Below are 24,683 nucleotides of genomic sequence, written 5' to 3'. Positions count from 1 at the left end.
TCCAGCACCCATAATATATATGAAGGATGAGTGTGTTTTCTTCCAAATGGCAAAATGTCACATTTCTCTCACATTTTGGATTCTAAATATGCTGACCGATTTCAGACTTTAGTCCAACTATTACCTTAGTCTGGGTCAACCACATTATCATCACTACTACAAGTGAATTTGTATTTATTTATACTTGATAGACATTTTAAAAAGTTTGGACCTATCACTCACTCCTTAAAAAGTGCTATCAGTATGTTCTTACTGACTTAAGTTTAACTGAAGATAAGAAATGTTAATGTCACATAGCTTCGTTTCTCCTTGTCCATGTAAGGTGCTGTCGAGCTCAGGGGTGTTGTGGGTTCTCCGGTCCCTAAGCCCTGACTGATGCAGAGACGGGGGGGAGGAAGGGAAGGAGGGAAGGGAAGACACCTCACTCCGTTACCACAGAAGGAGATGACAGCCTGCGGTGGTTACCTCACTGCTAACCCGTGTGTTTATGGGCACCGTGGGTTAACACTGGCTGGACAGAGGAGCTGCAATTGTGCGAGAGGATCCGCAACACACACACACAAAGAAAAATGCCTAACCAAAAAACACACAAACACAACACACTGAGTGTAGATGTGCTTTACATGCATTAAGTGCACGCATATATATGCCCATGAACACACACACAATTGAGCAATCATGACTCAGGGTTTGTGTGGGTGATAATTACTCAAGCAGTCTCAGCATTTCACCTTGAGTTTGTGTGAGTAATCAGCCACAAAGCACCTTTAATAACATTTTTTCTCTCAATATATCCTAGAATCTGATATGTGACTAAATTCTCAGAAAGGTTCGGGTAAAAATACGAGTCATCAATTATAATGAAAATAGAGACAGTGTTCAAAGTAACCATCTTTAAATCATGCACAGTGTGTTTTCTTTGTTCCATACTGCAGCAACAGGTCTGTAGTCTGTGCAGACTGAGGCAACATGATGTAGAACAAAAGCTCTTGATACTGTTTGACCACACCACACTGGAGAGCATCAGTTGGCACAGGATTACAGCTCACTATGGGAACCTATCAGTAAAGCTGGAAGCTCAAATTGTTCGCCGTGGCTGTTAGGAAATCACCCGATTTCCCAGATGATCTATCAGCAGTTTCTTACTAGACACACCCTAAAGTCCAGTCCTGACCCGGATCCAAATCAGGTTGTACACTGTGACATCCATCTACTACCCTCTGACAGAGGATGCAAAGGTTTGAAAAAGCCTGTTTAATTCGGCAAACTCAGACACCCGAAGCCTCTATTAGCTCTACCAAAGTATTACTTTACAGTCAGTGTGCAGAGGAAGAATGACTGTGGGGACCAATAACTTCTTTAACGTGGCATAAGTATTCTTTTAAGATAGGCTTTAAAATACCTTAACTTTGAAGTATAATCTAACATGACAAAGTGTTACATTAATCCTTATGTGGATGTGAAATCAAGCAAATTGTCCAACAAATACCGACAGTAACATCTGAAATTCCTCTAGGAATGAACTGCTTATGGACTTTATATAAATATCTAGCTTCTATCCTTCCAGGCTCTTATAAAAATAATAAATGGGTGGGTATTTATTATATATATTGTCTTAAATATTATGTCTCTTATCCCTATAGTCCTGAAGTCAATTTCAAAAAAGCTCCACTGGAAATTATAAAAAAAATTACAAGCCTTTCCTCATTATGCATGCGGCTTTTTCAAGAAAATCTATATTCATCAAATGGCTGTGTATGCACACAGTGCGTCCGTGTGTTTGGAGCTTTTCATGCAGCGGTGCCGTCGTCATAGCAACCAACACCAACAAGGGACACTGCCACACGTCCTTTTCACCCATGAGCCGCCGGGAGCTCCCATAAGGCCCTGCAACCGTCGGCTGGGTGAGTGGTGCTGCTGTTTGCCGAGCACAAGAGGTGGGCTGTTTGAACACGACCAGCCGCTGCGGCGGAAACACAACTCATCAGATCAAAAAAGATTTTTTTCTTCACGTGTTAAAACACATGAAGCTATTTTAGAAACAATTTCTGCCCCTAAAAACAACAAGCTTAAATGATTTGCAAAGAATGAGAGGAGGAGGGCCTGTTTGGGCAAAACTGCCGAGGTAATTTTGTTGTGATCGATCTTATGATGGCAATTAGGTGTAATTAATCTGCTGAAAGACGCGTATTGTTTCATGTTATTGATTTAATGGTGTTGAGCCATAAAATCATTTGAAGCTTGGTTTGCCAAGTGCCCTCCAGAAAAGGTACGAGCTGAGAGCTTGTTGATAGATATTCAAATACCATTGTTGTACACGGACAAACGCGCACTGAGGAATATCATTTACAGCGCAGCTTCAGGGTGATGATGTGTACAAATATAAATGAATAATTAACTTCATCATAATATTTAAAGAGAACAAGAACAGTTAAAGCAAAAAAAAAAAGGTTTTAAAAGATATCTGATGTCAATCATGTCTTACACTGTGTCATTATTGTTTTACATGTTGCTGCTGTCTCTAATGTTACATGTCCTGTCCTGTGTTGCAATATACAGCCAATCTGTGGTCAAAAACAAATTACTGCCACAGAGAGCAATAAAATTGTGCTGTATTGTGAGCAAAACGTCATAACTTTCTTGTTCTAGCCTCCCAGATACGAGGATTTGCCGCTACTCTGTTTTATATAACTGCAAATTGAATATATTTGGGTTATGGTTGTGACAAAATATTTGAAGACATTAATTTGGGCTATTGTGTAGTTGCCATCCTAGTTGAGACGCGGCACAAATACAGTGCATACACACAGGCATCTATACAGAGCATATCTAGTGTCTGCCAGTCTCAGACCCTCCTATGTCTGCCTCAGAGAGAACTTTCTGTGTCACCCCGGCTGAGTCTGGTATAAAGTTGTCATCTTGTTCTCATTAAGAGGCTGGAGAGAGGGAAGAAGAATGGGGAGGAGGAGGAGGAGGAGGAGGAGGAAGAGGAGGGCTAGCCTGGAATAAATGAGGTCATCACTAACACTCGCTCGAGAAGATCCTCGGGCAGGAGGAGGGGCCACCCGGGTGTGGTTTGGTGAAAGAGAGACATCCCTCCACGCGTGTCACAGTGAAAGATAAGAACGGAAATCACTCTGGCAAGACAGTTATATTATATTCTGCAGCATTCACTTTAAGTTCGCTGGAATGTCTTGGGGTTTTTTTTCCTGGTAAAAAACTGGACAGGAAGTGTACAGGAAGTGATGTATTTTCTGTTCACAGCACTTTGAAGGGTTAAAAGTACGAGCAGTGACAGCCGCCATGACTGAAAAAGCAGTGCCAGCTCCAGTCGACACTTATTATTCACAGAGAGTATCAGTAACAAACTAAATTCTGTGTGCCAATATGTGAGAGGCTTCTTTTAGATTGTTTTTTTGTTGGCTTTTTTTGAACCACCAACATGTTTTGGCTGACCTCTCATTCATCCCAACCATGTTGCTGTTGGAGGAGTTCCACTCAGGCACTGGTCCAAGCCAATATCCTACTCACAACAGCACTATCTATGGTATCTGTCTCCCTAGATGGCTTCAGAAAAAGGCGACGGCTGTGTTTCCTTCTAAAGTTTGCTGTGTTTCGCCAGGTGAAAACCCCTGTAAATACCACTCTGGTTTCGATTATGAACCATGCTGTATTTGTCTTGAAACGCATCCCACTATTAGGGAGTAACAACCCCAAACCAGGGGGCACTATAGGTATACAGAGCCATCAATTCATTAAAGGTGCTGTATGTAAGAATGTGGCCAAAACGGTTACTGCACTCAAATTCAAAATACTGCCGCGAGTCGTGTCCGCCCCCCCTCCCCTACAGATTCGAGGTTGCTGGACAGTGGCACGCTGGAGACTGATTTGTTTGCCCACGGGCGGCTGCCGTGGCAGGGCCGCGTCGCCGCGTCCTTGTTCTTTGGTTTTCCAGCTGACCGTTCGAGCAAGTCCGGCTTCTCTGCTGCTAACGCTGCTGCCGGGATACAGCTGAGGAGGAGCCGGCTGCTAATGTAGGACACTGCTAATGCTGCATGCCGTGCTGCTGTAGCTCAGTCGTAACTGTAACTGATGCTGAGACTCTACTGACTGTGTGACTGATAGACGGCGGTGGGTGGCGCAACAGGCCAAAACACAAATTCAAAACATAAACATGATTTGCCGACTGTAAAAATGTTTTTTAAATGCAGATATTCTGGCTGTACTATTGTTGTCGGTGAGATCAGTATATGAACATTATTCCTTAGTCTCTGTGACATATTAGGAGGATTTTACAACTATTTGCTTTAGATTTCTTACACATAGCTTCTTTAAACATGGATAAACTACTAAAATAAATAAACTACTCAGAAAACAGTCAAAAGAGCACACACACATTATTTTGCTGAATTTACCTCACATCACCCTCCAAAAAAAAAATATACTCCCCCTTCTTCCCGAAAGCAAATCAGACAAAATCTTCATATTCATCTTCAGTCAGCGTCTGCACTAACAAAGCTCATTGGAATTCAGTTTCAAAGCATCTCTGTGTGTCTGTGTGCGCACACAGAAAATCAATATCAACTACAAACACAACAAATGGGCCAAATATAGAGCCATGAGATCGATGCGTGTAAACACCTCAGTGTTTTTATGGCTGTCAGCTGAAACAGGCTGATCACTGTAAGTGAACGGGAGGGGGCAGCTTTCAAGAGGACAATGATGTTCTGCAGTTTGTCTGGGATGTGACTCTTCTCACACCCTGTGCATGCTGGGAGAGACTCAAGCCCTCCGCCATCTTGAATGGGAGAAACTGTTTGATGGATGCAAACTATTTTACAGCAAGTCTGCCGCCAAATGATGAAATTTTCCTCATGAAATTAGATCTTAATTTACTGCTCATGTAAAGTATTAAGTATGGGTGAGTACAGCCGCAGTGCCACAAAGCAAGTAGCTCTTTCATAAAATACTGCCGTGTTGTTCAGAAGCAAGGCCTGACTGTAAATGACAGTTGAGACACTTAACTTGATGGAGCTCACAAGGATCAGATCACTCCATTCCACAGGCTAACACACACACACCACACTCAAATATGTGACTGGTAGCCTGCCTGTCTGCAGATATTTTGCGACACGAGCAACAGAAGACCGAAGAAGTCGTTTAAGAAACTCCTCTGGGTTTATTTAACCTCTCGGCCCCTCCTGCCTGTCTGTCTGCTCGTCTCCGACGCTGCGAGATGCCTCTATATGCAGCTTAGACCAGGATGTTGCCTGGATCAAGAGTAAACACACGCAAACAAGAAAACTCATATGAGAAATGCTGAGCTGAGAACACAAAGAGTCTTCTCTGCCCAGCAACAACACACATAATTTAAAATGAGTTTAACTGGACGAAAAACAACACCACATTTTGAAAAAGAGGAGCTAAAATCTTCAATAAAACAGGCAGGAAATAGTTTCTGACATGAAATCTACTTATTCACACTGATTACAAAATGTGTGAAAACATTAATCATTTGTTAAAACTGTTCAAAGTGTAACTGCAAACACACAACTATGATCAGCTGTAACAAAGGTACAAACACAAGGCTAAAAATGCAGTATGTCGCACACCCCGGCACCACGCTGACCGAGGTCAGACTTGTCAATGATGGAATAGCAGCGGGTGCAGCTGTGTGGCACACCCTGACATCACACACACACACAGGAATGTGGCGATGGCACAGCCCAGGTGCCATGATTGAGGGTCGTGACATCGCTGCGGGAGGGTGTGTAGGGACAAGCCTGTCACCGGACACCTGGGGTATGTCAGGGTACATGTGTGTGTGTTGGAGTGAAGAGAGTGTGTGATGGAAGATGACAGAAATGTGAGTGCCTCTGTGGGTATGTGTGCATGAATGTGTATATTCTGATGAGTATCTTTGTGCGTGCTCTGGCAAACGCAGTGAGTGAGCGTGCATGTGTGTGTGTGTGTGTGTGTGTGTGTGTGTGTTGGAAAGTGTGTGCATATTTGAAAGATTAGCTATACTAACCTTCGTCCCACTGCCCTTGGACTTACAGGATAAAGGTCGATCTTTTAAAGGAATAATAAAAACACTGTTTACTATAATCCATGAAAATAAACATATACTGTATGTTGCATAGGTTTACTGATCAGTTTAACTTGTCAGAAGAAATACTCAGATCATAAACTTTAATATCACTACAACACTACGAAAGCACAAGTAAAGGAAAACTACAGAATTCTATTGAAAAATTCACCTTGTTCCTAAAAGAACAAAAATTGTGTTGTTTTCGCACTACGTAACATTCGCTTTCGGTGTGAAAGTTCTCATGACAATAACAGTTTGAAAAAAATATAAAGAAGAGAAAATTAATTCTCAATTTTTTTCACTTTTCACTTATTTTAAAATATTCGTAATTTTAAATTATCATATGTACGTATATTACATGGAGTTTAGATTAAATGGGCACTTGAACTTCCTGGGAAACAGCGCATCTTTAGCGGTGACCTCAAGTTTTGTTATTGTGTGTAATTGACGAGTCCGACCGATCTTACAGTTTGACCTTACTGTTATCCTATCAATTACATCAAACTGCCTTCATCTTCATAGCTTATAGCTCACTGGTTTACACTTAACAATGATCCGGTACTGTCCAATGCCACGTCCCAACATTCGGTTTCAAAAGAAAATGCATCACATAATTGAGATGATACTATTTATTGTACATAAAAATAAGCCCTGTTTTCAACTTTAAAAAAGAAGAAAATAGATATTTTGCATGTTGGCCCATGTGTATGGTTTACTCTAATACTTAATGGAACTGTGCCCGATATGATTAAAAAGTCTGCCTGTGTTCGAATCATCATTAATTTGTTCGTTTGTAGTAAGTTTACCCCCTGGCTACAAGTTAACTAGTAATATAGCACAGAGCTTAATGACTGTTGCTATGGTTACCTGCAGTATACATCCCACACATTGAAATAGAAGCATAGTTGAAGCGCTGACCAAAACTATGTTTAAGGTGTCCATTAACATGATTTTAATGGGTGCCAGCCAATCAGAGATAAGCATTTTCCATGGCCTCAGCATTATAACCATCAACTGTACTAATACAGATCCAGCTACCAGGAGGTGAATTCCTACTGGTGACCGAGGTTACTAAAGGTCATGGTGCTCAGTCTCATACTGCTAACTAAATTTGAGAGGTGGAAAAAAAAGGAAGAAGTGGAAGGAAGGATGATGAACGGATGGAAAGATGGCATCTGGAAAAACATTTGGTTAAGTCCGAGGGCATGCCGCCACTTTTCCTGGCATGGATGATACATACTGAATTTAGAGAGAAACTGACACACACTTTTATACTTAACTTCAGCAGACACACACACCAACACACATATACTCACACACTCAAAAAGCACTAAAAATGTACAGTGTACTCCCAAGAGCAACGCTACATGCAGCCTGTGTGTTTCATTCCAGTGTAAGCTAATAAAAGTGTCCTTGTGTGATGGGCCAGCCATTCCTTCCAGTCTTTAAAAAGCTCCTGTGGAATGGCAGAGATGAGTCACAGCTGCCAGGAGACCACCGGACATGTTTAGTGGGACAGAGTCAATCACTCTCTCATACGTGTTTTATGCCTGTATCTTTCCCTCTTTTCTCAGGCCAAGTCTCCTCTAATGTGGATTAAGGAAATACGGCATCTTATAAGTCTGTTTTAGACTTTCATCTACATAAAAGCAGTTTTCCAGCCCCAAAAGACATTAAAAGAAAACACAGATTTCTTGTTAATGCATGGACAGATGTAAAATCATCAACTTCACAGACATGCTTAGGTGTATCTGTGTAGTGAGAATGTTTAGTAGTCAGTTCTGGTCCAGCTTCAACACCTTGGTTTTGACGGCATATGGGGGCACTTGGCAAAATTAAAGGATTGCAGGAGACTTCTGATGACATTTGTTGGCTAATAATTGATTTCATGACAGCAAATGCCACTTTAAGCTGTGTCAAGTCTACATTATAAGATTTACTTTATACATTGACACTGACATACTGATACCAGTATCGGCAATGCGATTCTACCTAAAATGCTGAATGACATACCACTTTCTTATTCCTTTTTATTTCCTATTGGACATAAGGCTGCAACGAGATCTCTCCATCATATTTTGTTCTTGTCCAAATGCTGCGCCTCTGCCAGTAACAGATCTTTTCCAGTAGACACACCAGCTGCATAGATAACATCAAAACATAGCCTGTTGCTGTCAAGACAGTTGCCACGTAGCCTAATAACTTTTTTAGGGTAAACTCTGGGTAGCTGTTGGCAAAATGTCAGCAATTTGGCAATACCTTACGCTGGAAAAAAGTTCTCTCGCATTTATTCTATGCGTTTGTTCATGGTTCACAAAGGGTTCAACCTAACCAATGCCATACAACAATGATAGTCATAGTGTGTGGTCATAGTCAATCATTCCACACAGCTGTAGAAAAAAAAAATTCAACGCAATGGTATCAGATTGGTACTCCATATTGGCTAGTACGTAAGTTCAGGTATCAAAATAGGTATCGGAAAGGAGTACTTCTAGGGACACACCGATCCGATATCTGGATCGAATATCAGCCCGGATATCATCAAATTAGATGGATCGGGTATCGGACAATCCTTTAAATCTATTGCAACGCGAGCTACGTCACACGTCATGGAGTGAAGGAGAGAATGTGCTGTGTGGAGGTATTTCACACTATTTCAACTGCTGTTGCACAATTGTTTATTTTTGTTAAAAAATAAATAGTTCATCATTGCATTATCTGTTTCATCTTGTTTCATTTTATCTTAGGAAAGAACTGTGTAGTCATCAATGCCTGATGCCTCTAGTCTTTTCTGTTCTACATGTAAAGGTATATAGCTTTTTAGGTCAACCGTGGTATCGGATCGTATCGGCTGATACTCAAAGCCACAGCATCGGGATCGGTATCGAAACTGAAAAAGCTGGATCGGTGCATCTCTAAATACTACCCAAATATCTCAATTTATAAATTCAAAAAATGGACACATCGGATTGAGATTATTAGTATCAATCACTATGGCAACACAGCATTTTGAAAACACAAATGGACAAGCTGTTACAGATCTCTATGACAAAGAGAAATCAACAAGACAGAGTTCAAACAGCTGTCAGATACAGAAGTTGTGTTATTCTGCTCCTATATCTCCCTATTCGTCTACCTTTCCTTCCTTCTGTTCCTCAGTACACAAACGCATGCACCCATCTACCCAATAGTGCTTTAACATCATCACATTAATTCAAATGATACTGCCGGACGAAAGAAAAGTCTGGCTAAGTTTCATTCCCCACAACAGCAGCTGTGCTTAACATCAATAAGTATCTCCCTGAGGTGAGAGGTCAGGATTCAAACACACTTCTGGACCAATATTTATCCATGACATACACATCCCCACACAGAAGCTGGATTTATTTCGCACACGTGTGCTCGTGGCAGGCACGCACTCGCAGATAGCAACACAGCTGTGCTCTCAGCAGATACAAACAGTGAACTCACACTGGAGTTCTAACACACACACACACACACACACACACACACACACACACACACACACACACACACACCCACACACACACACACAAACACACTGAGCAGGGATATGGGCCAGCAGAGGCTATGAACCGTGGCTCAGAGCCCCACTTTCCACTGTGTGCTCTTCTGGCTGTACCAGTCTGCAAACACTTAGTCCTGAGTTACACAGTGGGATTTAAAGGGAGTCAGTTTGCACAAAGGGTCCTGAGATACAGAGCCCACAGCAGGCCCTCAGACTCTGTTGGGTTGGGTTTAGTTTTTGCAGTATATCTAACACTGTTTGTGTTAGTTGGACCTTATCACTGGCCGTTTAACCAATTGAGGATTTTGAATCCTGCAGTTAAAGAGAGAAACAGTGATTCTGCAAGAGCAAAACATAACTTTATAATGCTGACTGCTATTTTTTTTTACTGTTTTGGAAGAGGATACTGAGGCAACAAAGTCCATGATAAATCGGCTTTTGACGACTCCCCTTACTCAGGATCAGCATAATATGTCAGGACCAAAACTGCCAAGATCCAACTTAAATACTTTTATTTTTAGAAAAATAAAAAGAGCACCGGAGAAACCACACACCAGCTCTGTGCTGCATTCCTTCTAACCTGTGTTTGGCCGAGCACCAGAAAGCTGTACATTACCTGAACAGCCGCTGGCTACGAAGCAGATAACATAACCCACTCTATTCCAACTCATGACCACAAATTCTGCCTCAGAGTACATTTCCACAATATCTTCACAATGTGCCAAGATAATCAGCTGAAGATTAGATTTTAATCGCTCGACAAAAAGCAAAAGGGAGACAATATTGATGCGCGGCCAACATCAAGCTGCTTGAAACCACTGTGTTGAAATGACTGCATCCTGAGTACCATCAGCAGGTGGAGGACGGCACTCTGAGAGCTGGAGGAAATGTAACCAATGAGGCAGAAGTTTGACCAAGAATGCTTGTTTTCGTTGTTGTTTTCTGATTAGACATTTCCTAAAGAAATAAGTCAAAATAGTAAAATAATATCTCTGCACACCTCGATGTGTGATAAGTGTGTCAAGGGGAAACACTGCTTGGATAAAATTGCAGAATTCCTGCACTCTGTCTCACGTAGTGCTCATTTCCAATAACTTGAATGTCTGTTTGTATTTCCTCAAGTGGTTTCATGCACATATTGACCCAATTTTTGTGGTCGCCTGATTGGTTGAGGAAAGCCAAAAACACCGGGACACCTTATTAAATTAATATGAAACTAGATTAGACACTGTATTGGACATCTCCACTGATCTAACTCACGACCGGTTTAACTTTAAGTACTTTAATTGGATGTTTGAGCTTCACTGCCTAGAGTGATGTACATGCAGACTTTGATTCTAGAGGGCTTTTGTCATGTTCATCTGGGTTTCACACCGGCACACACAAGTATGTGATATTTTCTGAGACAGAAATGTACACACGTGTGATGCGGCAACTTGACACCTGCAGTGCAGATACACTGTACAGAATGGACTTTCCTTTAAAGTAGAACACATCTTGTATCCAGAAGTTAAATTTCTGAAATGGAGAATATCTGAAAGCTGAGGGAGAAAAAGTAGATGTCATTTTAAGAATTTTTAACAAGGTAATTGAACGTTTTGTGAATGAACACTGTTATTCAAATAGAGTTATATCTTAAATTGTATTTGAAAGGGAAAGTAAGAAAAAATGCCAAACATTCTTCAACAGTTCTTGACTGTTGACAGGCAAAATAAGTAACATAAATGATGTCATCTCAAGCTCATTGGGAATTTTTTACTATTTTTTTAAAAAATGACTGATTGACCAAAAAATAAATGCTGATTAATCAATAATTAAAATGTTATACAGCCCTGCTTCTGGCTGCTGATGGAAACCAAGCAGTAATCTCCAGGGCTGAAAAATTAAGCCAACACGGAAGTGCCAAAAACTACAGTTCTCTTAACGGCCACTTGAGGCTGGCTCCCGTAAATCCACGTTGACACCCATGTAAAAGTGTCCGACTTTACAGCAGAAATAACCCTGTTTAAAGCCTGGTACGAAACACTGTTTTGGACTCTATATCTTATTTCCCCATTCATGACAACCGTCCACAAACCAATGGGTGACACCCAAGTAGCTTCTGCCGTTATCTTATGCAGTGTACAAAAGAAACCTTTTGTTGGAGGTCCTTCACTCACTGCCACTCAGCATCACACATACGTTTTTTAAATAGTTTTTATTTTGGTGTTTTTTTATTATCATTATTATTATTATGGACATTCGAACTGTGCAGAAAACCAAAGCGTACACCAATCCCCAAAGGGTTTGGTGTCAAAGCAGCAATGTAGAATTGTGTCAACAGGGCTGTCATGTATGAAATCCACACATTCCCTGCAGTGGAAAACGCCTTCAGGGACGCAAGAGAAAGGGGTACAGAAAGAGAGAGAGAGAGATGTGAAGAGATAGCACGGTGACAGCTCGACAAGAAGGCACACACCTACCCGCACTCATTGACACACGTGCACATACACACTCACACCTGGGGGCCTATAAACATGAGGTTGACACAGTAGCAAGAGAGCGCTGGCCACCAGCGTAGTAAAAAATTCCTTTAAGCTCAACACCCTTCAAGCTGCAGAAGGTCAAATATTTTTTACACACTAGAAATTCTTACTTAACTTTAAGTTCTGCTTGAGTTATATTTCATATTAGGGCTTTGAAAGACGTTCCAAAATGTGTCTGTATAATTTCAGAAACTCTTGCGTCATGTAAGAAAACAACCTCTGAAAACATGTTATATGATGTCTGTGTGGCAGCAGAATTCCACTGCTAATGGACCAGCTCTCACAAAGAATTATCGTCTGATTATATTTTCTATCCTTGGGCAAAACACGGTCAGATTAACTCCATAGCACTGGTACTGTATAATTACTGAATAAAAAACGAGTGTGGTTACAGTGGTATGCCAGTCCTACTGTTTCACAAAGAACCAGACCCACAGGGATGTGTCTCCTTCCATAATAGCTGTTTTTTTTTTTTGTTTTGATTTACATAAGGAAATGAGCACAATGAAAGTTACTATTCTTGTCAGTCTTGCTGCTAACATAGAGGCTGCAGCTAAGGATCACTGTGGATAAATCTACCAATTACTTTTCTGACTAGTCCTTTGGTTTATAAACTATCACACAAGCCTAAAATATGCGCAATTACTCACAATGAAGAGGATGAAGCCACTACATTTTGGAGAAAAAAATGAAGTTTAGGGTGCAAGCAAATTTCCCTCCATATCCTACCTGTCACCTTTGGTTGTAAATGCAGTCCTCTCAGCAGCTGTTCATTAACCTAATTTACAACTCTAACAAGTCTAACAATTCGTGGAGCTTTCTTGATGTAAAACATGCTTCGACACCTTTTAGTCTTTCGAGGGAATCTACTTAAATATTTGACCACAGTTGAGAATGTGACCCTGCGACCTCCTGGCTGTCAGTCAGGATGAGCTTTTCTCTCTCATACGGCACCACAGGCGATGGATGAACCATTCCGTGAGGAAGTATGACTGTCAGGCGTATGACACTGCCAAGTTCAAAGCCTGAAGTCAGACCAGTGTAAGTTTTACCTGATCTGCAGTCTACAATCTACAGAAAATTAACTTTCCAGGGCCATACGTATGAGGAGGACAGGCTGCTTGCCAATTTCCCAGACTGCAATGTGTCAAAATGTCAATCAAAAGTGCATTGATAAACCTGATTTTAATGAAACTCCTAGTCCCAGGAGTTTTCAAAGTCAGCGCTGAGCATTTCTTAAGTGAAGCACATTGTCCTAGACCTATTTTCTGTACAGAGAAGATATGTAAGGCTAACATAAACATAAAGAGGCATTCACTGATCAAAGAGATGGTAAACAGTGCTATTAATGAAAGCTAAGACATTGATAGGAGCTGCTCTGGTACACAAAAATATTCTTATCTGATGAGGAAGCACTTCCTCTAGCTTGGACAGCAACAAAAAATAAGGCTTAATGAAACTCTGCTTCATCAGTCCCTCATGTGTCTCAGTATTACGCAATGTTTTTGCAAAACACTCACATGATGTACCATTCAGGAGTGCTAGCAGGCAAACACAACATTCTCCAAATGTGTCGCTAACGAAAGAAATAGACTTGAACACATGTTTTTAATGCCATCAACATTTCCAAGGAGCCCTGATCAAGCTCTGGAGCAACAGAGGATGATGGGAAATAACCACTAAAGCTTTTGTTTTGCATCACTCACCCTGTCTTTGTCGTCGGCCACATCGCAGAGTACATCGTCCAGGTCGAGGATGCCGCCGTCACCGTGCTCCAATCGGTGGACCTGCAGCCAGTAACTGGCATCCTGGGAAAACAGGGGGACAAGAAAGAGACATTTAAAACCATCTACAGTCAAAAATTAGGTGAATATCAAACACAATGATTTGACATTAACTGACACATGCACAGTTGCTGTGGCAATTAAATGCATTTGAACTTCACACATCCAAATGGACATTATGTGCATTACAATAACATGATTATGACGGTGAAACTTCAGTGATTCACGTATTTCAGCCAAGCAGCTGGGGATTCAGCAAAGATTATTAATATGAATGCAAAGATGAAAGCGCATCAAGGAGGCGAGAAACTCAATGACTATGAAAATCGAATTCAAGATAATCTACAATGTGAGAGATACCAACATTTTAGACATACGTGCAGTATGAAATGATTTGTAAATGCAGAGTTTGTGAAAATTAAGACTAATAGCTGGAGGACTGATTAAAGGGTTGTAGAACGATTTGACAGGCAGCACTCCTTAAGAAGTGAGGTATAAATAAAAGCTTAAACCCCATAAGTACAAACTTCAAACAGGCATTTAAGCACGATATTTATTTTGTCATTGTCGGCTCTTCAAGAAGGACGTTCACAATCACCAGGGCCGCGGGGGGAGTCTCTGCCGTATCTACTGTATAACTGAATCCAATTTCTTGTCAAATGCTTTGACATGAAAAACACATGCAAAGGTCACACAAGAGTAGTACAAGAGGAAAGATTAAAGAATCTAAGGAGGGGGATAGAGGTGTGGAGGGACAAGAATCACAGCACAACAGAGAAAGTTGCATGCTCAACTTTTTGTATTTGCACAAAAGTGCAGATCAAAGTGCTTTACACACAGCATTATGACAGATATGGTAAAATAAGGCAATAAAAGGTATAATGTTCCTTTCATCACAGTAAGCACAGTCATAAATGGGAATTACAGATGCTAGATAATTGTGAAAATTCACCTCGGCGTCTTGACATGCAAAAGCACACGTACAAATATATAAAATATGATTGTACACTTTACTGCAGACAGTATGCGTAAAGTGATCATTAATGCAAGTGCATGTCTGTAAAAACGGTAAGGACTAAGAGTGTGTAGGCATCATTTGGCAAAGTTATGAGACAAGCCGTGACTGCTTGGGCCCCGAGGGTTACAGCCTCATTACCCACTTGTACAGTTTCCAGTCCATTGCAAAACATATAGCTCACTGCAAAGGGCACCACAGACATTATAAGGGGGGATAATAACACTTTTAATAACACACTGTTGAGTTTGACTCACAAAATAACGCTGGGAGAAAGAAAGGGAGACATTTGAAAAAGCATAAGGAGGAGAGAAAAAGGAAAAGGGGCGGAGGACAGTCGGAGGTATGAGGAATGTAGGCAGAACGAAAGGCAAAAGAAATACGCTATTAAAAAGGGACACTTTGCCAATTTTCACCCAAATTTATCTCATGAAAACGTGGGTAGTATTGAATGCTCGCCACCACGGTGACAGAGTACAGAAGCTCATCTCTCTCTCGAAAACGGAGAACACTGTAAAACTAGGTAATGCTAATCAAATATAAACCAGTCTTCTCTTACCGCGTTGCCTATTTCTCGCCTAAAATGTTTCCAGAAGCATACTTTAGCTTCCTGTTTAAAAGTTATTTGAAACTGTTGGTTTTGTTTGTTTGCCACAATAATTCCTGTGGCAAAACGGACAAGCTCGCATTACACCACCCACCAGCGGGAGGTTTTATTGTTCTGCTGTGGCACAGTGCATTCGGGTAGTTGTAGGTTTTCTACCTATTGAGCAAAAACGAATGCAACAGTTCTTTTCCTCTGTTTTCTTTGGTCATGCTGCACCAGTCTCAAAAGTATCTGCGCCTTTCTATTGCATAGTCAGCCCACTTTCATGAAAGGACCATCTTTCCAGCAGTGCTTTCTTTAAGGAGGAGTTATTAACAGGGAATTAAGTGATAAATCTTTCTTTTCATAAATGTCTATTTTAATATTCTGTGACTTATGATATTGCTGGTTAATGAAAGCTTTAACATTGTGGCAGCACTGTTCAGATTACATATGGGCAAAGTATTTTGAGTGTTTAAGATACATCTTAAATAGGTATATGCTATGGAAGCAAATATGGAGTAGCCTAAAAAAGCACTACCCAAACTTTTCGACTGACTGTTGATCTCAAGTAAGTCCTTTTAAAAGAAAATGTGGACAAGACTTGTACCTTTGCGACTCCCAAAGATTTGTTTTTAAGTTAGAAACCTACACAGAAAGATTTGACACTGAAATTACAAGTGGAGCCAAAGAGACACAAAGCTGAGAGGATGTAACTGCAAAAGAGGAGAGAAGAACTCGCATTAGTATTTTCTCTGTGTTGTTTCCTGTCAGCGACATACACAGACTGTCAGACTGCTGTGACAGATGTCACGGTTTGTGACAGCTTGTGTCACTTAGTGTAACCCCCGGCACAGAGACCCTGAGGATCACTGCTGATGGAGCTGAGAGAGAAAATCTGAATTTACACACAGACACAGAAACGCACAGATGTCTTTCCCACGTAAATAAATGCCCTATATTTGAAGAAACTAGAGGTTTACAGTTCTACATACGTTCTGTTTTTCTTTAGGCGAGATGGGCGTGTATTTTGTGACTGTGACGGCAGTTAGCAGCTAAAGTTTGTTTCCACAGATCATAGGAAGTATATACCTTTAAGTGTGAGCACGTTTTATGTTAAACGTGACGTAAAATGGATCGTTTATATGGATAGTATCAGTGCAGTAGCTGTGCTAATTTCCGTTAGCGAGTTGATGGTAATTCCCATTATGTGTTACCATTGAGCAAATTTGAAACACAGATGTAGCAGTTATCCTAACTATGTCAGGAGTTAATTTAGCACTATGCATTACTGTATAGCTGATTGAATTTGCTTGGTTTTTATATATAAATATGCAGTTCTAAAATGAATAAATACTATTTTGTTAATTATCTAAAAACACAACATGAGAACAGGATGGGACGGGAGTCATTCCTTTGGGGCTGGGATGGGACAGGAGTGAAAAATTCCATGTCATCATTTACTGATGACGAGGCTCTTGTATGTAATAAAAGTGGCACACAGTCTTGCAGATTGTCTGTAAACAAACATGGACAAAGCGTGCCTATCTTCAGCCGTAGGTCATGTCTTTGTAACTATAAACCGATTCTTTTACAGATTCTCTGGCAGAAGAATATTGCCATAGACAAATAATCAACAAATAAAATGTTACTTAAAGCATAAGGTTAAAAAACAGCTGGTCCCTTCAGAGCAAAGCTTCTGGAAATCAGAGCTAAGCTGTAAAGTTCTTATCTGACACAGAAATGCAGGAAGTAGCCAACATTCAGTAGATCTGCATCAGTCGACAGAGCAATGCAAACAAGTGGCTGAAGGCGTGTGTGTGTGTGTGTGTGTGTGTGTGTGTGTGTAAAAGCTTGCTCTAAATTTGTCTGTCATTTTCTTGCTTCCCTAGCTATGTAAAAGAAAAGGGCCAGCGTGTCCAGCTGCTTTTTCACAGTCCAACATCTGTCTGTTAGGTGTTGTGGGAGAGAAGGCACATTTACTGCCTCTGATCCTATTTAGTCGAAATACATTTCAGGTTTTTGTTTTGTATGAACTAAAGGATCTTCCAAAAACCTGACAACCTTAACAAGTTGATTTACGGCAGAAGAACATGACACAGGACATGACATTTTCTCGTTTCACATTTTTCCCCATAAAACATAAAAACAAAGTGTAGTTTGTGCTCTTTTTTTAAAGTAACAATTTGCCCAAACAGAGCAGATAAGATGGAAATAAAAAAAATATTTTCAATACTATTACAACACATCAATTGTGTCACATGTGCCCCAGATGATACCAAAAAACTCTGCAGACCATCCAACAGCAGTCCATTACTCAACAAGCCTTTTTTTTAAATCTAAGCACCAAATGGTTGTCAAGCACAATAAACTGTTTGAATTTACTGTGGCAACACTGGTTCTGATTACATCTATACATTTGCATATTAACACATGCTCCCAACAGGGTGCTGGACACAAAACAGATACAAAAATGTCTCTGGAAGATTTAACATTAGACTTCCAGTCAGATGAGAGCGACTATGAGGCTGGGAAGAACTTAAGTGACAGCGAAAATGATGACGACGATGAGTCGAATTACCTGGAGCTTGTCCACCTGCACAACAGTCTAAAGTCCTTTGAACACATCTACTGCAACAACATAATGATGGATATGCAGGTAGGAGAGCTTAAGATTTATCCATCAAGAAGTCTTTCAATTAATCAATTAATTAGTGTATAATATGTCCCAATACAAATCTTCCAGTTACTAGAGCCACAATGATGTTTTAAAACTGTTTTCCAACAGTACATGGAGGAGGAGATATTGCAGAGCTTTGACTCCAACAGTGAAGATTCAGAATGGAGTCTCTACCAGGACTATTTCGACAGCGCTTTGGAAACGTCTCTCTCCACGTCACCTTCAGCCACATTGCACAGGGATGGGCCCAGCTGCGACATCGGCGATTCTGCCCTGAGCAGCATTCAGGATTTTGTCCAGCTGTATGAAGAAGTCGTCAGCACATCTTCCTCCTCCACTTCATCTTCCATCCTTCACATCATCTTCATCCTCCACATTATCTTCTGTCACATCACACAGCGATGGGCCGAGTCTGACACTGACGATTCTGTCATGAGCAGCATTCGGGATTTTGTTCAGCTGTGTGAAGAAGTGGTCACCACATCTTACTCCAGTTCGTCTGCTGACTCGGGTGATGAAGACGGAGAGATGTCGAATACAGGCGATACGAACCATTTGCAGGACTAAGTTACAGAGCGCCAGCTGTGACACTGTAAAAGATCTAATAAACAACTGCATAAAAACCTTGTAAAAAGTTTCATTTTAGGAGAGATGGTCAGCTAATAATGTGAAAACATGGACATTATTAAACAGTGGAGGCTGGAGGATTGATAATAACTGGCAAACAATACATAATGTTTCCACACACTTTAAATAATTTCAGTTGTTAATGTTTACCTCTAATTCTCAATCTCCCAGTATCAGAAATTAATGTGGGTAAAGGGCAAAATGCCCAGAGAAATCTCAGAATGCCCCTTAAGGTCATGATCAAGGGGCAAAAATTGCTCCCAAGATTAAAAAATATTTCCAGTTCAAGCCAAAATTCTCCTCCTATGGTATATTTTTATCATCTATAATGGTAATGGAACTATTCCAACTTGTTGGGGGAATGATGCTATACCATTACGCACAGCAACAAGGAGCATAACTTACAGGGAAATTGCTCCTGACTCCATGATGGGGGAGGTGGTGATGGAGAGATTGGAGAGATTTTTTTTTGTATTTGGCAACTGTTTGAATGTGAAGGCTACTTTAGAGGTGTGGTTGACTTTATTTTGTTGTACTATTTATATTCCACACAGAATCTGAATCTAAATCTGAGTAAAAACCTGAGATATAACTTTTCTTTGGTTTTAGTAGAATAATAGAAGACAAACTGTTGCGTCCATACTGACATATAAAACTATAACACTCATTTAGTTGCAACTGCATGACATTGATATTAATAAGAAAACATTTTTCTGTATTCATTATATCATCAAGCAGAGATTGCCACACGGCCTGCAACAATGTCAGCATTAACCGCCACATATTGAGTTTCTATTTTTGGAGCTAAAACGTTCATTTGCAGCGCTGTTGGAATGTATCTATCATTATGGTTATTCAGAGCACCACACTCTCTGAGCACTGTACTCTGGGCACAGATGGAGCAAACTACGCCAAGCACAGTGAAAGCAAAACTTAACCATTTATTAATTCATATAAAAATAGAATGCATGTATTTCCTAAAATGACAGCACTCTTCTTAAGTGTTGTCTGTCGTTTTTCAACCTTCTTTGGATAATACTGGCTGGGTTCCCATGAAAAATGTGCACTTTGAGGTCCAGTGCTGGGTCTTACATGTGTAATGCCAACAAAAGTTTGCTTTCTAATCTATCAATATGATCTGATCAGCTCTGATCGATCCAAACACAAATTCATAGACTGACTAATAGGCCATCCTGCAAGTCAAACTCAACAAAGTGCTGCTGAAGGCAGGGTAGTTCCACCTATGCTGCGTTCATGGACCCACAAAAACCTCAAAAAAGAGGGGACACAAATCACAAAGGGACGCCCCACACCCATCCCCTCACATATTATATAAAATAAAGTGTATTACAGTCATTTTTTGAAAGTAAAAATGCACCAACACATTTAGAGGATAAAATGAAAATTATGATTATTTCAATTCAACTAGACCAAATCAGATGCAGTATGTAACACGTGCCCTGAAATATCTGAATGGGGTCTTACACACCATGCACACAAACAACAATAAGTCATGAGGATTCCAGACTGGAGACCTCAGGCTGTCCTAAGTTTAGATTTGAGTGGTGTTATGATAGTGTTGATGTATGACTCTGTGTGGGCTTACTATGTGTGGTGGCTGCCGATCTTAGGTTCCTATAGTATGTGTCTGTTGGGACTGGGCAGGGCAGGCCACATCAAAGAGTGTGTCAAATGTTGTGTGTGTGTTATTGTGTCAATCTGCGGAGCCAAGTTCATCTGGTAAAAATAGCTCGCAGCAAATGTCACAGAGCCAAACTTATGACAGGAGACCGGGTTGCATAGTAAACAAGTTTAAAGCATGCCAGAGACGTAATCACACGTACAAAGAGATCTGCTGTGTGTATCACCACTTATATGGACGACTTATACATTTGACTCAAAGGCCTGTATGTCTTATCTGATATTTGAAAAACAGTACAAACAGTACAAATTTCTTAACTCCACATTCACTTTCTCGCTCTCGCCTACTCCCTCTGGGCCTAACTGAGATTCCAATGACACTAATCTGGCAGGCCTTTATCTGAAGATCTGCTCAGAAACTAAGGACAGATCTGAAGTGAGATCAAAGACTGTATCGCCTGCTGTGGCCCTCATCAGCCCAAAAAAACGTGGAAGCGGGCCAAAGCTGAGACACGGGCTGCGGGGAAAGCCCAGCACTTCATAACAGACAGCCAAACAGTCCTGAGGTGTTTGCTGCTCTGTAACAGCACCGTAAAAAAGGGAGGTGCATGGGGAGGTCCAAGTTTTGGGCATACAGTATTTTTGTTCAACAAACAATTCTGAGGCAGATGAAGGTAAAAACTTTTTCATACAAATAACTTTAACTGAACTGAACTTATTCATATTCCAAGTATACATCCTGGTTTCTTTCAGAGCACTCCAGCTATCACTCTCACACTCTACCATTTATGTCTCACGCTCTCCCTCCCCCTCTTTGTCCTTATAAAACTTTAACAGAATGCTGTCCTGCACTTGACACACATTAAGACTCTTTTACATATTCAAAAGCGCTGCAGTGGCCTCTCTCTGGGAATCCTTCGCCTATCTATCCAGCTCAGTAGAACCCTGCAGCGCTGCATTGACGCGGGTTTACAGCAGATCAAAACTCATTCCATGTGTAACTTAATTTGCAAGTTTAGTGTGACACCGTTTTGTGCTCTCCTGAGTGCTTGGCATCGCTAAAAAATGCATTTTGCCGCAGCCTCCCCCCTCCCAATGTGGTTAGAATGGATGGTGCAGAAAACACAGGGAAGATCTGAAAGAATAATTAAGTGATTGTAGATTTAGGATTTAGAGCAGGAAGGGTTTGTATTTTACACCGAGGCCAGATGGAGACTGAGGGAGTCACTTCAAGGCAATGAAATGGTGGAAGCTGCTAAAATTAAGACAGTGTGACACTTATCTTGTGGTGATTAAGAAGAATACACTAAAGCTAATACAATCTGTACCAACACATGCTTTATCCTCACAGCAGGCAACACTAATGAACGATGGATTAAGAACATACAGTAGGCTTATTGTCACTCTGTGTGTGTGTGTGTGTGTGTGTGTGTGTGTGTGTGTGTGTGTGTGTGTGTGTGTGTGTAAAACCTCTTGTAGCACTCACATGAAATGGTAAATTTCATGAAGATCCCTTGCTGATGTTTTGTCACTTTAAGGGGTCAGTGTCCGCAGTTCACACAACAGTATCAGTATTTTCCTTTAACCACAAGCGGTATCTAACAGTGCAGGTAGTTTGGTTTTGTTTTGAGATCTCTGCCCCTGAGAACTCCACCAAAATGAGGGTGAACAAACAGTTTTCACCATTTTCCATGTTTAGTAGAACAGGGGTGTCCAAACTTTTCTTGGCTGGGGGGCCAGTTTAGATAATGTGAAAACACCTGGGGGCCAGCTGATTTTCGCAGCATATGGGTTATTAGAAAAAATCTTGTACAAATGAGACAAAGTAAATAGTTTCATCTTTCAACAAAAAAGAATCAACTTTCCACCACTCACGAGAGCAGCCGCCCTCACTTTACAATTCTTTGCTGTAGGGCTGTGTCAAGAATCTGGTGATACGATTCGTATCACGATACAAGGGTTACGATTAAATACATCGCAATACTGTACTCAAGGTGATACTTTATATTGTGGTACATTTCAATCTAGTTCTAGGAAAACTGTGATAGAGAACAGTCCATTATATGCATGAAATTTGAGTAAAAGAAGTTAACTTTTTAATGCAATCATAACATTAGGAACTGTTTTTATCACAGCCCCGTAACTAGCTAGCAATACGTTATTACGCTGGGGTGGGAGGGTCAAACGGCTGAAGACAGACTACAGCACTGCTATCTAACAGTAAGAGGTTTAAACCCAACACAAAATGAACCACTCCCACAAACTACTAAAAATGTATCGCCAATTTTGGGAATCGATATACTATCACCAAACATAAAATCGCGATACTCGAGTGTATCGATATTTTGTTACACCCCTACTTTGCTGTGGTCACATCTGCTACCTAACAGGAAATGTCTGCTGTTAGGTAACCATTTACTTGTTTACCATCTGTTTATTAAAATCTGCCATCAGGAGGTGAACGGAAAGAAATGCTAAGTGATGTTACTTGATCAACTAATATTTTGTAGTGGACCACAAACAGTATATTGAACAAGGCACGGGCCTTTTAAATTGGTCCACAAGCCATGATTGGCCCCCAGGCCTGCCTTTGGTTGTACCTGCAGTAGCACATACAAAACAAGTGCTGTGATAAGTTACTTCTCTCAAAATTAAAATTATCTTAGCGCAAAAAGAAGGGAATAAATGAAATGCTTACTTCATTTATAGTTACATTAGCTTTATCCATAAAAATGATGGCAATGACAGCACTCCTGCTCTCATCAACTAATGCTGCCGAACCAGAGGTGGAACAAAGTGTTTGCTTTGTAAGTCCCGCATCCCGCAGGGTTTCAAGCCAAGATTAATGACTGGAGTCCAATTCATGTGACTGGAGTCCTTAGCTTTGCTAATAAAAGCATAAGATATAAACTCAAAACAACCTTAGAGCTTAAACATTAAAATATATTCCACAGCGAGATAAAACATATGCTTAAAAGAGGAACTGTAAAAGAACCATTAAGACAATAAAAAAAAACTACAATGGAAGTTTATGTCACCCTTACAAACTTCTTGTTTTACTGTGGAATAAAAAAAGAGAGAATGCTTGTAATGTGGGGAAAGCTGGGCTGCAGCTTAGAGGCCTGCTATGGTAATGAAAAAAGTCCTCCAAGAAAGTTGAAGTGGGGCATGTAAGTACGCTGCAAAAAACACTTTAATTCTATCTTACACAACAATATTCAAGTTTTAATAAAACTATGGTTGAATTCATGTCAACATAAGATTTGATGAGGTAATCTGGTCTTGACATCTGAAAAGAAACTAAACGCCCAACTGCTCTCTTTGAAAAGCCTCAATGGAAGATGTTGTTGTAGTGGGGCAGCTCAGGTGTGACTGTAAAAATATGAAGCTGCTGGAAAAAAGCTTGTTTTTGAAGCGAACCCTCCCTGGATAAATAAAGGTTAACTACTACTTGTTTCCGTAAGGCCTTAAAGAATGTCTCAAAAAGAGCTGACAACTTAAAACCTTTTGAAAAATGTGTTCACGTCCATGTGAGGAATCAATTTGATACTTTTTCAAACAGAGAATATCTGACTTTGTAAATATTACAACCTATCTTTATCTAGCGAACAAACATCTCTCTGCTCTGCTTATCAAGCTAAACAAATCCCCTTTCAATCTCTTGTGATGCTCGGATGTGTACACAGCCACGGCAGGCGTACACCACTGCATGTGACCTTCACTGCGGGGTCACAGCAAGGTTGAGGCAAGACACAAAAGACCCTTTCATTTAAGTATAAATGACACCAGTGAGACGAGAGGCGGATATTGGGAAATGCCGTTCAAGTGCTAGGTGATGCATGTACAACCACAGACACATTTCTGTACAAAGACAGATGTGTCAGTGTGGCGTAGTGATGAGAAAAAACAACCACTCAGTGAGTACATATTTATACATGTGTGTACACTGTGTATAGTCTCATTGTAATTTCATGAGTTGTCAGTTTTCCAGTCGACTTAAAACTACCACTTTCAGAAGAATTTGAGGATTGAAAATAACAAGTTCAAGACTCCCAAATTAAAACTCATTAGATCCCCATCAAATTAAACTCCAGCACTAACAGCAGTGTTGGCAAACTGTCTCATTTGATTACTGTTATTATTTTAAGACCTCTTAGTTTGATTGATATATTGATCTTTAAAAGGTGCAACATGTGGCATCTCTC

The 24,683-nt window shown here is 40.5% G+C and overlaps 1 protein-coding gene across 1 annotated transcript in view; it reads right to left on the bottom strand.

Moving 5' to 3' along the window:
• Positions 1 to 24,683, bottom strand: part of LOC126382469 (partitioning defective 3 homolog) — a 289,875-nt gene that overhangs the window by 225,330 nt on the left and 39,862 nt on the right. The window contains exon 2 of the mRNA XM_050032353.1: positions 13,852 to 13,953. Coding sequence (XP_049888310.1) covers positions 13,852 to 13,953 — 102 coding nt within the window. The remainder of the gene's footprint in view (positions 1 to 13,851; positions 13,954 to 24,683) is intronic.

This window comes from Epinephelus moara, chromosome 21, assembly GCF_006386435.1.
Source record: "Epinephelus moara isolate mb chromosome 21, YSFRI_EMoa_1.0, whole genome shotgun sequence".
NCBI lineage: Eukaryota > Metazoa > Chordata > Actinopteri > Perciformes > Serranidae > Epinephelus > Epinephelus moara.
Note: the sequence above shows the minus strand (reverse complement) of the source record. Positions and strands in the feature narration are given on the sequence as shown.